The sequence below is a fragment of the Eschrichtius robustus genome, chromosome 15 (genome assembly GCF_028021215.1).
Source record: "Eschrichtius robustus isolate mEscRob2 chromosome 15, mEscRob2.pri, whole genome shotgun sequence".
Lineage (NCBI taxonomy): Eukaryota > Metazoa > Chordata > Mammalia > Artiodactyla > Eschrichtiidae > Eschrichtius > Eschrichtius robustus.
In genome coordinates this window covers 36,369,979-36,385,755 of record NC_090838.1, presented here as the reverse complement: position 1 = coordinate 36,385,755, position 15,777 = coordinate 36,369,979, and the positions used below count along the sequence as shown (strand labels likewise).

Here is a 15,777-nt window from a genome sequence, read left to right as displayed (position 1 = left end):
CACCCTTTTAAAACTATTTCCCCAGATAGAACTTTAAACTTTTCCTTTAATAAGAAAATTTGATTATTTTAAGTTAGAAGATCCAGAAAATTATCCAAGTCTTTGTTGCTGCACATGGGCTTTCTCTAGTTGTGGCGAGCAGGGGCTACTCTTAATTGCAGTGCGCAGGCTTCTCATTGCGGTGGCTTCTCTTGTTGCGGAGCATGGGCTCTAGGCGCACGGGCTTCAGTAGTTATGGCACGCAGGCTTCAGTAGTTGTGGCTCACAGGCTCTAGAGCACAGTCTCAGTAGTTATGGCGAACGGGCTTAGTTGCTCGGCGGCATGTGGGATCTTCCCGGCCCAGGGCTCGAACCCGTGTCCCCTGCATTGGCAGGCAGATTCTTAACCACTGCGCCACCAGGAAGCCCGTGGATGAAGTTTTAAATGTTACCATATAAACGGAGTTTTATATGAGGCCGAGAATATGTTTTTATTCACTATTAAATAATTCTCTAACTAAAACCTGTAAGAAAAATTTATTGTAATGGCGTACTCATTTTTAGAGAATTCTTGTTTTAGGTAATAATTCCAACATAAAATTGATTATTTGGATTTCGAGTGCCATATCATAACTAAAGTATCAATTAAAGAGCACCTTAACCAAAAAGATAGTCATAAAGATAAGTTTTTATCATAACTTGTTACATAAGGCCATGTAATTAATTTTTTAAAATGAAAAGTGTGAAGATACTTTTTTCTGAGAATTTTAGTATAAATTGAATATTTTTCAAATGTTATATATTACCTGACAAAAACAAATTGTAGTGACTGTGGGTTGAGAGACATGAAAATATACCTTTTGAAGACATCATCAGCATTTTTTTTTTCATCAACATTTTTAAGAATCCTGAGATGTAATACATTATCTTTACTTCATGCAGTAGTGACCAGTGCAGATTATAATGCCAGAGTTATATAGCATTTAAACAAGTTTTCATTTTACATCCAAACAGCTGCAGAATCAAATCTTTGAGATACAATAATTTTTTAAGTTACCGTCTTTAATTCTTACTCTATATAGTTGTTTGATCTTGTCTCTAGAGCAGTTTTTTAAAATAAGCAGCTACTTCAGTTACTGTAGCATGAAGCACCCGGTGATTGCTTTTGCCACCTAAATGTGATTGGGTTCAACTTGCATAGTGTTTTTTATCTGGTTAATTGTAAATATATTTCCTTTTTTTCCTAAAGTGCTTGCATGTGTGAATCCCAAAGTACTCAAACTGAAACTGCCTACAATATTAATACTAAAGCAAATATTTCCTTATAATTTATTTTACTTTCTTTTACAGCAATAACATAGATGGTGCAATAGAAAACATTGAAAATATGCTTACTTCAGGGAACCAAACCATGGAACCTCAGTACTTTGGCTTGGCATACTTATTCCGAAAAGTCATAGAGGAGCGGTTGGAACCAGCACTTGAAAAGAGTAAGTTAGCTGTTCTAGCCAAAGAACACAGAAGCACTTTTTCTCTCTAGTGAGTCTAGACTGACTTTCTTTGGTGGATGAGTTAGTTATACCACTGTTTAAATGAAAGATTTTTCTTACCTGTCATTTTTTTCAGTAAGCATCATGGCGGAGAGAATGGCCAATCAGTTTGCAATTTACAAACCTGTCACCGATCTTTTCCTTCAGCTTGTGGATTCAGGCAAGGTGGATGATGCCAGAGCTCTCCTACAGGTAATGACCCACCACACATGGAGCAGTGGGGCTTGTGGCTTGTGAGAATTCAGTTGAGAAATTACTAGACTCAGGTGTGTGGTAGAATACCGGAAATGAAGTGTGGTGCTGCCTGCACATTTAAATTTGAACGTGAATCAAGGTTACATGACAGGGACTGGATTGTAAGTTACAGGTTGCTGGTTTTAAAGATGCCAAATCGGACTAGAAATGTCTTTAGCTTTGAGTGGGGGTGGGGGAAGACATGTTTTGCCAAAATGATTTAAAGACAAATGTTTCTGTGCAGATAGGTAATGCAAAGCAATTCCTTTGATTTCCTAGTTTAATTTCTCTAACGCTCTATAAATACCGTGCATCGCCATGGCAACACAGTTTGCAAACAAAAAGTAGGAAATGTTTGTTTTTCAAGTACAGCTTTTCTTGAATACTCAAACATTCTCAGTGCCTTATTCAAGATTTATTAAGAATTTGCTTTCTATTCACTTGTGTGTCACAGACACATTAAATGACAAATGCAGGTCTCTGTGGCCCGCACTCTCTCAGTTAAATTAGCAATCTTCAGGGAAGGAGACAACTGCATTCATGCCATTTTAACAGCACTAAATATAAGGCCGCGCGCCAAGTGCCGAGAGAACGGTGGGTGATCGAGAGAACGGTGGGTGATCGTAGCTGCCACTGGTAATGTACACAAACAGGCACCGCCGGGGAGCCCCTTCCCAGCAGGTGGCAGTCAAACAGTCACCGTGATCCCGCCAACGGCTGTGTTTGTATAGACTCCCTGTGTCAAATTGAGGCCTGGGACCAATTTCTGGTAGTAAATAGTATTATATTCACTTAACGTTTTTGCAAGCTGCGACACCTCTTAAGTAGTAGATAGGGAAGGTAAAACTGTACTCATTTGCTGGAGCTCTACTTTTGATCCTTAAAGTTCATGTAGTTTGACAGTAGAATCCAAGCCATGTTTTAAAGGAATTCCTGAGAAATTTCTGTGTTAACATTTTTGTAAAAAGTGTAAATTGACACTGCCTCTAAGGCTTTTTTACTTTTGTTCTGGGAGAGAGAGAAATGCTAGTTAGTTGAGAATTTTCTTGTTTGGTTTGGTATGTTTACCTTTTATCTTGAAAAGAATAAATTCTAATGCTTTATGTTTGTGTGTACAAACCTAAGTGTACCCACTCAGGGTATATGCATGTCTAGCTGGACGTGTGATAGTATTCATTCAGCTTTAACACATTATTGTGATAGCTCTTTAGGAACTCACACTTCGTATTTCATTTACCAGCTTGGTGATCAAGGCTCTTCTTAGCGAGCAGTCCAGAGTGGGAGACAGTGGGGATGTGGCAGCTGCCTTCAGAGCTGCATGTACCCACAGTGGCCTGTCGAGGGCTCTTGGCGACAGCCGAGTGTTGCTGTAACAGCTGTCTTTTCATTTTTATCCCTTCAGTAGACTGAGGTTTCAGATGATAAACCCTTTACCCATTCTTTACCTGCTTGTCAAACAGTAAAAGATTATTCTTGCTGTAGTGAAAAATACTTTATTCACAGATGTCGAAAGCATCAGTTTATAGTGTAAATGTTCTGTGTGTCCCCAAAAGTTCTTTTTATACTAGTCATTTTAGTATTGACAGTGTTTTAAAGCTTTGAAAGAGCAATGTGCTTTTAGAAACTTAAGAGAATGACATCTGTGATGAGTGTAAACTAAAATAATGTCTTGCCATATTTGATTTTACTGTAGCATCTAAGATGGGATAGACACTTGATTTATCTGGTCTGTCATATAAACTTTTTTTTTTTTTTTTGAGTTTAACTTTTGTCTCTTTCTCAAGCACTGGCTGTCTATCGCAATGAAAGCCTTTTATAAAATAGAGAGATTGAAATCAGTCCTTTTGTATGCATAAGTGTAGGTAATTATACTTTAAAGAGAACTTGCTTTGTACATTTTAATTTTTATAAAGAAACGAGCAGTTATCTCCCTGACACCTTATTAAATGTATAATTAACCTTATGATCCCTAGCTCACTTGTGAATGCTTGGCAGTATAATTGGAGGGGAATAGTGTTTCTTTTTTCCCTCTTTCTTTGCAGTCCTAAACCTCATTCTGTGGTTATGGAAGCGTTGGTTGAATTTTTCCCTTTGCTTTTTAAACAGACCTTATACTTGCAGCGCCAAGGACAACATGCACGAAAGCCTGGCCTAGCTTGCACTTGTTTTCTTTTTTCTTGCCTTAAAAAACATTGGTCGACTGTTAGACCTTCCTATTGGTAATGATACATTACTGTATTATTGTGAACTTTCTTAACTGGAAATATTCACCTTTGTCTGCTTGTTTATCAAAAACCTTCACTTACCAAATAATGTTTCAATTTTTAGAGATGTGGTGCAATTGCTGAACAAACCCCAATTTTCTTGGTGTTCTGTATTAGGAATTCTCGGAGACCCGGAAAGGTACGGTGCTATTGTACTTGCTGACAAATCAATAATGCTATGAGCTAGTCTTGTTCAAAGGTATTGAGTATCATGTAAGAGCTTGTCAGTTCAGGACCTTTTCTAAAAATACTATAGAGATTGAACACTTGCTGGCCTGTGCTTGTTTACTTCTTTAGATGTTGATGCAGAGTCAGTTCTGGCTCCTTGGTTGTATTGGAAATGCAAAACAAGTTCATGCAGTGAATTCTCTGTCCTTGTAGTTATGCATTGAGCCCCAAGGAAGGGCCCTTAGAAATGTAAGAAACAAATCCCGTAGCTTGGGTCACTGGGTAAGTTTCACAGTGCAGAGCACTGCTGAGGGAGACACCTACTGCAGAGTGTCTCCTGTCAGGTGGCTCAGGTGGAAACCATGAGGTAGATGAACCCGTTAGCTTTAAAACTGGTATGTGCCACAGATTCATGTTCTCAGTTTGTACATTTACCTTATTTACACTAAAAGGTATGTGTGTATGTGTGAAACAGAGCCAAGTCTTATTTTTGATGTTTAAAAAAAAAAAAAGAATAAAAGCATATTTCAAAAATTTTTTTTAGATTCGATTTTACATGGTGAGTGGGCACCAGAAACCCTGTTCTTAGTTTATTTGGGCATATTATGAAGTTTTAAACTGAGCACCAATTGTAATGTTTGTTTTATGTGAAACATTTAGGTTGTTTCCAACTCTGGGAGGTCTAGTTTTCCTTTATTTTCACATACTTCCCCCACACATACACACACTTTAAAAAAAATTTTACCTAATTGCACTTTTTATCTCTGACTCATGTATTTATTTACAACAAACATCATTTAGAAAATATTCAGTTGTCCTTTTTTTCCTTTCAAAGAGACTGTATAAAATGGTGTAGTATTTGCAGATAACCTACCACACATCACCTGTATACTTTAAATCATCTCTAGATTACTTATAATACCCAATACAGTGTGAATGCTATGTAAATATTTGTAGCAAATTCAATGTTTGCCTTTTTGGACTTTCTGGATTTTTTTTTTTTTTTGGTCCGTGGTTGGTTGAATCCACAGATTCAGAACCCACTGGATACAGGGGGCCGACTGTACTAAGATATACAAAAGGGAAAATAGTCCATTAAATTGAATAGGCAGTTCTGTTGTGCTATTGTCAGGTTTTTTGGGTATAATGTCCATATATCAGTGTTTTATTTCACTGTTCTTTTGAGTCATGGTAATGTTACCTATATTTAATTTTCTAGGCACCAACTGTGAAGTCTTTGTTAGAATTGATTCCTGAATTAACTGAAAAGGAAGAAGCATACACTTCCATCATGAAAAACTATGGTAATAAGTTTAATCTGACTTCATTATTTAAGTGATTTAAATATTTGTAGTATAGTCAACTAAGTCTTCAGCTCAAAGGCAATAATCCTAAATATCAGAGAATTGCTTATGGTACAAAATTTATTTAGTCTTAGGATATGTTTTAAAACTATTTAAGAAAAATACGAAATTATTCATATAGTGTTAACGTAAAGTATCTCTGAGCATCTTTTGAGGGGCCCTGATTTGTTGAGTAAGATCCCAGGTTCCTGGAAGGACTTGGAAGTCCACTTGGGTGTACACATTGGGAACCAATCCAGTCTCTCCAAGATGTTATGGAAAAACCTGAACGAACTTTTTGGCCAACCCAATACAATGTAAAATGGGTACATATTTGAGACTGCCACTTGATTTGCTTTCATAGTGGGTGATGCTGAATGAGAGGTGTGGGGAAGGAAGGGCGGAGCTTGCCTGTTTACTCCTTCAGTGGCCTACCTACTCCTTTGAAATAACAAACACCTTAATTAAAAAGTGAGCCCCAAGGTTTTACCTACAGTCACAACTGAAATTCTAGTCTTTTAAGCAGTTTCCTCCCTGATTGCCAGGCAATCACACATGAAAGGGAACCAGTCTAAAGTTTCCTCAATAATCAAGATAAATGTTAGGATTTGTAAATTATGATCACCTGTCCATCTGACACCCACTGATGTGCTCACTTGAGGCAATGGGTAAATAAAGAGTTGCTTTGTCGATTTTATTGTTGGCAGGACACCAGACTGAGCAATCAGAATTCTCCATTTTTCTACCCTTATGAATGGGACATGATATATTTCAAAATACTGCTATAATCATAAAGTTTCTTAAAGTTTCGTTTGAGGAATTGGCAGATATTAAATAATAACTAAGATGAAGTAGTGTAAAACGGCGTAAAATTACTATTAAATTGTGTAATCCCACTTGGGAATTGGGAGGGAGAAGAGCAGGGAAATCAGGAAGTTTTAGTAAAAGGGAAAATATTAAAATTTTTGCGAATCAGCCACAAGTAGAAAGCCAGCTAAACTTAGCCCCTAGGCTACTTCATCATCCAATTAAGTGAAATATTAGTGTAACTTGTATAGATGTATGTAGATTTTTTAATGTATATTAATGTATATAAAATTTTTTTTGGTCATTGTAGCTAACTGTATTTCCTCATTTGCTTATTTTGCTTATTAGGATAGGAGAATATATGGAAAGTCTTTTGGTGTTGTTTAGCTGCTGATCTTGATGTTGGTGTAGACATAGACTTCCACATAATTTATTTTACACACTCCTCTCCACAGAAGTCCCTGGATTAGCTTAATTTCAAAGTGTGGTTTTAAGCAGAAGAAAGTTGAATGGTGTGTGCTTACTTTACGATTGAAGACTTCAGTTTGTGGTCACCTTAACTAGCATGGGTCTTTAAAATAGCTGTATTTGTCATTTTCCTTCTCTTTCATAGCGGGTGATGCTGAATGAGAGGTGTGGGGAAGGAAGGGCGGAGCTTGTAGATTATGAATGCTGAAGGTAGTTAAGTATCCGTTTGCTTTGGGATAAAGGGATCCAGGAGTCCCTGAATGGCTAAGTGTTTTGGGAAAAGAAGAAGATAGGTTGGCTTTATCTGTGATTAATATGTTTTTCTCTAGTCTTGGACAGTGATGTCGCATCTGCTAAAGCACTATATGAAAATTTGACTGCGAAGGATGTAAAATTGAATGATCTGTTTCTAAAGCGTTATGCAGTTTTGCTGAAGAATGCTGGAGAGTCTGTCCCTTTCACTGAACCCCCTGTGAGTATTTCTTAATTAAGAGGGGGAAAAAAGTACCTCTAAAGATTTGTGTGTGCTTCATAATAATGTATAAAAAATAAGTTGAATACTTAATTACATGAGGATTAAATCTCTGTGAAGGATCCTCCAGAGAGGGCTTCGGGAACTGAACAGTCATGCCATGGGTTTGGCTGCAGGAGAACATAGCCCTCTGGGGCTGAGGTTTAAAATACAAGGTCAGTCTCAGACCTTCAACTGTAGGTATGAATTTATCAAACGTCCTTGGGGCAGTTCCCTCTTCATTTCAACTTGAAATAGGGTTTAATGGCCTGTATTTCAATAGCTAAGCATATTATGTCACTGTTAATTACTTGTTCATTTCCATTTTAAGTAAGTTGGGTTTTCTTTATCTAGGATTTTTTTTAATTGAAATATAATTGACAACATTATATTAGTTACAGCTATACAACATAATAACTCAATATTTGTATATATAGCAGAATGATCACCACAATAAGCCCAGTTAACATCTGCCACCATGCATAGTCACAAAAGAAAAATTTTTTTCTTGGGATAAAAACTTTCAAGATCTGCTCTCCCAGCTGTTTTCAAATATACAGTCCAGTATTATTAACCATAGTCACCGTGCTGTACATTGTATCCCCTTGACTTACCCATTTTATAACTGGAAATTTGTGCTGTTTGAACCCCTTTACCATCTTCCTCCTCCTCAAACCTGCCCCCACCGGCCTCAGGCAACCACTGATCTGTTCTCTGTATCCATGAGCTCAGTTCTGTTTGTTTGTGTTTTTCAGATTCCAGATGTAAGTGAGATCATACAGTGTTTATCTTCTTCTGTCTGACATATTTCACTTAGCATAATACCATCAAGGTCCATCCATGTTGCAGATGACAAGATTTCATTTTTTTTACGGCTGGATAATATTCCTGTGTGTGTGTGTGTGTGTGTGTGTGTGTGTGTGACATTTTCTTTATCCTTCATCCATCGATGGACATTTAGATTGTTTCCATGTCTTGGCTATTGTAAATGCTGCAGTGAGCCTGGGGGAGCATATATCTTTTTTGAATTAGTGTTTTCATTTTCTTTGGATGAATACCCAAAAGTGGAATTGCTAGATCATATGTTAGTTTTATTTTTAATTTTTCGAGGAACCTCCATACTGTTCTCCGTAGTGGCTGCACCATTTACATTCCCACCAACAGTGCACAAGGGCTCCTTTTTCTCCATATCTTCGCCAACATTTGTTATTCCTAGTCTTTCTGATAATAGATATTCTAACAGGTGTGAAGTGATATCTCACTGTGTTTTTTATTTGTATTTCCCTGATTATCAGTGATGTTGAGCAACTTTTCGTGTACCTGTTGGCCATCTGTAGTTCCTCTTTGGCCACATAGACATGTTCAGTTCCCCTGTTGCTATTGAGTTATATAAATTCTTTGTATATTTTGACTATTAACCCCTTATCAGCTATATATGTTTACAAATATTTTCTCCCATTCAGTAGGTTGCCTAGGAAATTTTGTTTTACTTTGCTTTGTTTAATAAGAGAAGTCATGCGTGCAAAATTCCTTTTTATTGTTTCATTGAACTGAAAGTCACTAAAACATGTTTATTTCAAACCCCTCGACCTTGCATACCCAGGTGTAAGTACCTGCATGCACTTGCCCATGCACACACACAGCAGAGGCTCCTGGTGCCTTAATTCTCAGTTGGGGGCCCTTGAACTGGTGATTTCGTGAAACAGAGGAGTGCTGAAGCTTGAGGAGACAGCAGCTGCTGTGGGCCCAGCAGTCTTTGCTACCAGTTTGCAGTACTTTATGTTTTTAAGTTTTGTACCATCACCTCTTGCTGGTAACTTTTATCTGTAACTTCCCTCCCTTTTTTTTTTTCTCTACAGGAAAGCTTTGAATTTTATGCAAAGCAGCTAAAGGAGTCAAAGGAAAACCCTTTGTGAAGCAAGCCAGCACTACTTTGTTTTGTGTGTATTTGTGATTCTGTGTCTAAAATGTTACTTTTTAAATGTATTTGAGAGGACAAAATAAACAAATGAAAAGTTACTTTGTTTATGTACTTTTATTTATTCATAATATATGATAATCAACATCTTATTGACAATAACTGTATACTAAGTCACTAGACTTCTTTGGGTTTTGCCTACAATGTAGGTCTGTGGCATTTTCCTTGAGGCTCCTGGTGTAAAAAGCCATAGTTTTTCAAGGTTCTTCTCCCATTTGACTTTTCAGATTCCCAGCTCTATTTCATTTATTATTTTCATAAAAAGATTGTTCCTTTAGTTAAGACTTGCTTGTCAGTATTGTTTATCTGAAAAATTTTGGAGCTGGACAAAATGATGCTTAGTGGGCTTTCTAATGCTTAATATTCTATGAAGTAACAATTCTTTATTACGGTAAAGCCCTGCGTACTTTTCCAGTTTTGTAAAATGTTGGCAACAGAAGGCATCCCAGGAGTCATCAAATCCAGCACTCTTCATTTCCCAGTGAGAAGCTAAGACTCAAAGAGACTTGTTTGGTCAGGGTGCTCCCTCCATGCCTTCCCTTCTACCACGGAGGCTCCCACAAACCTCTGTTCACTGGAGTCTCCAAAACTGCATCTGAGTGTGAGTTTGATCATGAAGTAAGAGCAATGCATTTCCTTCGTCTTGGTTTCAGGTCTTCATCAGCACAAGCTACACCCTGCACTGGACGTGTTACTTCATACCGCATATCAGTGAATATGTGAGTAAGTATATGAAGGAGTGAAACCTCTGTTTGTATTCAGTTTTATCAAAGTTATCCTCAAATTGGCCTTCATGCCTGTTAATATCTATACTGTAAATAGTTACTATAAAAGAATTTAAGATGGGTTGTCAAGACAGTTTACCATCTTAATGTAATGTTAACCTATTTGGGGATTATATTATTTAAAAAGTTGAAAATGCTTTGTTGAGAGTTATCCCCACTTTGGTGTATCCCTTGTTCATTTGAAATCGGTGATTAGCTACTGTTTTGGTTTCAGTGAGGTTACTTGGTTCCCACCATTTACTTGAAGGGAGACCTTGCCTTGGGGAGTAAGCCAGCCTCACACTGTATGCCGCTAACCTGTGTCTTGTGGGATCAACCATTCTGCATCTACAGCCTGCAGATGGCATGAGAGGGAGGGTTGATGGAGGGAAGCCAAAAAATAAATGTCGTCGGGGCATCAACCATGCTTCATCTCTGTTTTGTAGAGTTAGACCTAAGGAATAGGGCTCGGCCAGTGCCGAGTCCCAGCCTAGAAGACTTAGTAAAGCTTTCCTTTGTGTACTCCTCAGGTAGGTGCAGGACCTGTACGTGCTGTTTTGACACTACCTGATTTACCATGAACCTCACTCCATTAGGGCTTCCACTGAAGAAGGCTTTATATTTTGTAGTTATGCCAACCATAAGATAGTTGAGCTAAATTTTATTGATAGTCATTGAATTAGGTCTCTAAGATGAGGAACAACCTTGGGGCATAATCTGGACTTCCCAGTTATCTTTAGGGAAGCTCAGAGTACAATCTCATTTGCATGAAGTGACTGCAAGCCAGCCTTGTGTATGGACTCTGGTAAAATGTGGGTCTAGTGCAGAGGAAATAGATATAAATCCCTCGATGAGCTTTCTACTGCTTAATAACATTTCTAGCATTCTGAACAGCAGGCTGGACCATTCAGTATATTACATACATTAAAGAACTATCAAGTCATGCATCTGTAACACTGTATTGGCTTCCTGTTTTGAATGTAAATATTTAACATGTAATCATTGCATATTCTGGGTGAGCTTACGAATGCTTTCTAAATATGTAATAGCAAAATTGAAATAAATAGAAATATAAACACAATTATAGGAGCACTCAATGGTACCTTTTAGATTCAAATTATAAGCAAACAGCTAATTCTAAAAAGTAAATGTCATTATAAACTTTGGGAAGGTACAGTGTTTTATATGTAATTGTATGTTCGTGTATTTAAACCTAATAATTTTAATGTGAAATGCTTTGAATAAATTGTATTACAGCAACCTGTGGGCTTCTTCGTTTTTATCTTATTAAATTTTTATATAACCACTTTAAGCCATTTCAAGGACTTGAGTCTTAAAATTTTTAATTAAAAATCGTGTGGTGGCCTCTGTTATGGCCGGAATTTCCTTGTTTTAAATGGTGTACAGGTTGTGAGCGGGGGAACCAGGGAAGTCACTGCTTATCTGTTTTAAGGACAGACAGATAGTCTGAGATCTCTGAGGTACAAAGTTGGCAAGAATTAGAGTTGGGTGTGTGGTGAATGACACTTAAAAGGGAGGGGGTTTTATCTTGCGTTAAGTGTCAGACGGAGGGCGCATTTTACAGCTGCACGGATGAGTGGGCTCCACTCCACCAGGGCTGTCTTCAGCACACTCCCGTCTTCCTCCTGTTCCTCGCTTGTGCATGCTCACGGAGGCCGCTTCAGTGTCCCCTCTCCCACCTGGAATACTAATTGTTCTCTCTCCAGGGCCCACCTGAAGCCACTTGAAAGCGCAGCAGGTACCAACCACACAGGTTGTAAACTCCCTGAGGATCAGTTCTTTGTCTCCTGTCTGTGTGTCCCCAGCTTAGCACATTCATGAGTTGTCAGTGGTCAGTTCTGTGGGTTCTACCATGTGTCAGGTGCCCCTCTTGCCTGATATTCACGGTGAGGAAACTTAGGGAAGTTAATTTGCCCAGAATCACAGCGATAATATCACACAGCCAGGACTTTGAGAGTCATGTACTTACTATGAGGTTACAAAAAAACGGGTGGAATCCAGCCTAAACTCAGTTAAAAATCCAGTTAATGGTCAAATTGGAATCTCTAAACGATAAGAATATTTTTTAAAAACCTTTCACATTAATACAAGTGTTCACAGTCTCTGGACAGTAGCACTGTATTTTCTTCCAGTTAATCAAATACCCAGTGCCTGGCGTAATCACTGAGTTTTCAAGTTCCAATAAATTATTAAGCAAGCTTTATATTGCAAATTGTTCTTCCCGGTACAATTTATTTCTCCAGTCTGTCTGCAGTGTGTGTGCTGTGCACATTTTTTCTCATGTCTTCGAGCAAACGATATTCACTTAATATTTGCCTTTTTGAAAAACCAGTATTTGTAGTTTCTGTAAGTGAAAGCAACATTCCTGAAGTATGGTCGAACTAGTAGCTGTAGGGGGTACAAAATCATGGTAATTTATCGCTTTGCTGTTGTACAATCATGAGCTTGAGTGTTTCCAATAGAAACGTATCCTGCTTTCAGGCTTGTGGACTTTACAAAGCCCACATTATGCAGCCTTGGTACAAATAAAATAGCTGCATTAGCAAATTCAAAATAGGCACTTGTCTTTTTTTTTTTTTTTTTTTTGCATGAAATAAACATCATCAGGTCCAGGTAGAGCAAAAAAACACTTAACCAACTTAAGATCTACCATCTCTGCACATTCACTTGGACAATGGTTGGCTCTCGGGATCCATGTTTCGAGAGTTCACTAGAGAATAGATCTCACCAACCCTGCCCCCTGTGTGCACTTGCTGAGATTCTCTTAATTATTTACTTGTTTTTGTAGTTTCCTCCCCCAAGAACTTGTGCTCTCCCAGTGCTCTGCAGCCCCACCAGTTAGAACAGCCTGGCATTGATAGGTGCCCAATGAGCATCACTGATTGAATCAATGGGCACATCACCTGTCCCCCTTTCCAAGGCATGTTCTTTCTGAGATGTATGGTTTGTGTGCATTGGGGGGTTTCTTCCTCACACACAAATGTCTTTATAGGAGACAGAGGTGCCACTTTTTAGCTCAGAGCTAGGATATTGGGGGTTGAGAGCTGAGAAGTCTTTCAAACCTTGTGTGCCCACATGTTAGCATTTCCGGATTTGCTGCCAGGAGGAAGAGGGCTCTCAAATGTGTGATGAAATCAGACAACCTCAAGCTGAGTACAAGCACAGTGCAAGAGTGGAATCAACAAAAACAAAGCTTCATTTTTAACATGGGGCCACAGAGCTTTTTAGAGTTTGGGGGAAAAAGGAGCACCTCCAATTTTACGAAAAGACGAGACCACCGCACGAACGATAACTGTGAGGACTATTACGTGGAAAGCTGAGAAGTGTTATCCATCCTTTGAGCTGGTGTATTAAAATCTTAACCCACCGCTTAAAACATCATTGTTTTAACTATTAGCTGCTGACACCACATGCACGGCTGTTCCCGGGCCACCACCAGAAAATGGGCTGTGCTCCATCTGCCTGCCTCCGCCCAGTTTGTCTCAGGGAGACCATGGAAAAAAGACAGGATATTGCTCTATCCCCTGGCCAGTTTAGAAGAACCAATTGTTTTATCAAAAACAAATGACAGATGAGATTTGAATTACCTAGTTTAGACTATTTGCAAATAAGGATGCTTTCTTTCAGGCATGAGCATGGGATGTATTTTCCAAATAAGCACAGATCCACCAGTGAGATGCTTCCTCACTCCTGCATCCTAGCATCCCGTTCTCTCGCTCTCTTCCTCGGAGTCTGCTCGGTGCTCCAGATCCATGACTGGACCCAAAGGAGAGTGGCTCAGGGCAGCTGTGCTAAACTCTGCCAAGTGACTAATGTGCGTCTCAGTAGAAACCCCTATAGCCCCAGGTCTGTAGTTAACACTTGGATTGGTGTAGCTTTAAATAGCACTGCTGCTAGCTGTTTCATCTGGGATCAAAACAAGAGCGTGGAAGAAAAGAAGAAAACAAACGCAAGATATACTTCTGTGAGCCTGACCAGGGAGATCAGCTTGACCAAGGGCATGATTGTGTCTTAAATAATCTTTATAGGAACGGAAGCCGTTTAAAAAAATCACCTCAGGAAATATTTGAGTTAATATAGGTAATTATTTTCTGCTTAATTAAACTTTCCCCGTCAGTAGCACAACTTGAAATTGGAGGGCTTAAAATGCCAATTTCAAAACCTTTACCTGTTGACCAAGGGCCTGCCAACTACAGCCTCAGGCCAAGTCCAGCATGCTCCCTGTTTTCATAAATAATGTTTCACTGGGACACAGCCACACCACCCATACTTCAGATTTGTCTGTGGTGCCTTCACACTGCGACAGCCAACTTGGGTATTTGCGACAGACTATATGGCCTGCAAAGGAAATATTTACTATCTGACCCTTAATGCGAAAAGCTTGCAACCCCTGCTTTTTTTTTTTTTTTTTTCAATTGAAATATAGTTGATTTACAATATTGTGTTAGTTTTTGGTGTACAGCAAATTGATTCATTTATATATATATATATTTTTTAAGGTTATTTTCCATTAGAGGTTATTACAAGATATTGCATATAGTTTTCTGTGCTATATAGTAAATCCTTGTTGCTTATCTATTTTATGTGTAGTAGTTTGTATCTGCTAATCCCATACTCCTCACTTATAACCCCCCCTTCCCCTTTGGTAACCATAAGTTTGTTTTCTATGTTTATGAGTCTGTTTCTGTTTTGTATATAGGTACATTTGTATTATTTTTTAGATTCCACATGTGATATCATATAATGTTTGTCTTTCTCTGTCTGACTTACTTGACTTAGTATGATATTCTCTAGGTCCATCTGGGCTGCTGCAAATGTTACCAGAGTGGGACCCCCTTCCGAGGCCCAAGAGTGGGCTCTCGTATAACACTAGGATATGAATTGTCTGAGGAGACACACGGACTGACAAAGCAAAAGACTTTATTGAGAAGGGCCGCCTGGGTGAAGAACAGCAGGGTAAGGAAACCCAGGAGAACTGCTCTGCCATGTGACTCGCAGTCTCAGTTTTTATGGTAATGGGGTTAGTTTCTGGGTTGTTTCTAGACAATCATCTTCCTTGTGCCCATATGTGGTCTGACTCAGGGTCCTTCCTGGTGGCATGTGCATCTCTCAGCCAAGATGGATTCCATTGTGAGGGTTTCTAGGAATTTGGCAGGACATATTACGGACTGGCATCTCCTCCCTCCTATTGGCCCCTCCTGAATTCTCCTGGTTAGTTTTTGGTGGCAGCACCGAGTTCTTTATCAGGACCTCCTGTTGTGAGACAACTCATAGAGCAGTTATTATTGTGCCTGGCCAAGGTGGGTGGTTTTGGTCAACAGTTTCCTAACACAAATGGCAATATTTCATTCTTTTTTATGGCTGAGTAATATTCTGTTGTGTATATGTATACACCACATATTCTTAAACCAATCGTCTGTTGATGGGCACTTGGGTTATTTCCATGTCTTGACTATTATAAATAGTGCTGCTATGAATGTTGGAGTGGATGTATCTTTTCAAATTAGAGTTTTTATCTTTTCTGGGTATATGCCCAGGAGTGGGATTGCTGGATCAAAATAAGCTCTATTTTTAGTTTTTTGAGAAACCTCCATACTGTTTTCCACAGTGGCTGCACCTACTTACATTTCCACCAACAGTGCAGGAGGGTTCCCTTTTCTGCACATCCACTTCAGCATTTATTATTTGTA

At 38.7% G+C, this 15,777-nt stretch overlaps 1 protein-coding gene across 1 annotated transcript in view; it reads left to right on the top strand.

The window, feature by feature from the left end:
* Positions 1-9,343, top strand: part of LRPPRC (leucine rich pentatricopeptide repeat containing) — a 110,970-nt gene extending 101,627 nt beyond the window's left edge. The window contains exons 33-38 of the mRNA XM_068564404.1: positions 1,330-1,469; positions 1,606-1,721; positions 4,092-4,166; positions 5,415-5,499; positions 7,143-7,285; positions 9,184-9,343. Coding sequence (XP_068420505.1) covers positions 1,330-1,469; positions 1,606-1,721; positions 4,092-4,166; positions 5,415-5,499; positions 7,143-7,285; positions 9,184-9,240 — 616 coding nt within the window. The 3' untranslated portion in view covers positions 9,241-9,343. The remainder of the gene's footprint in view (positions 1-1,329; positions 1,470-1,605; positions 1,722-4,091; positions 4,167-5,414; positions 5,500-7,142; positions 7,286-9,183) is intronic.
* Positions 9,344-15,777: the final 6,434 nt, after the last annotated feature.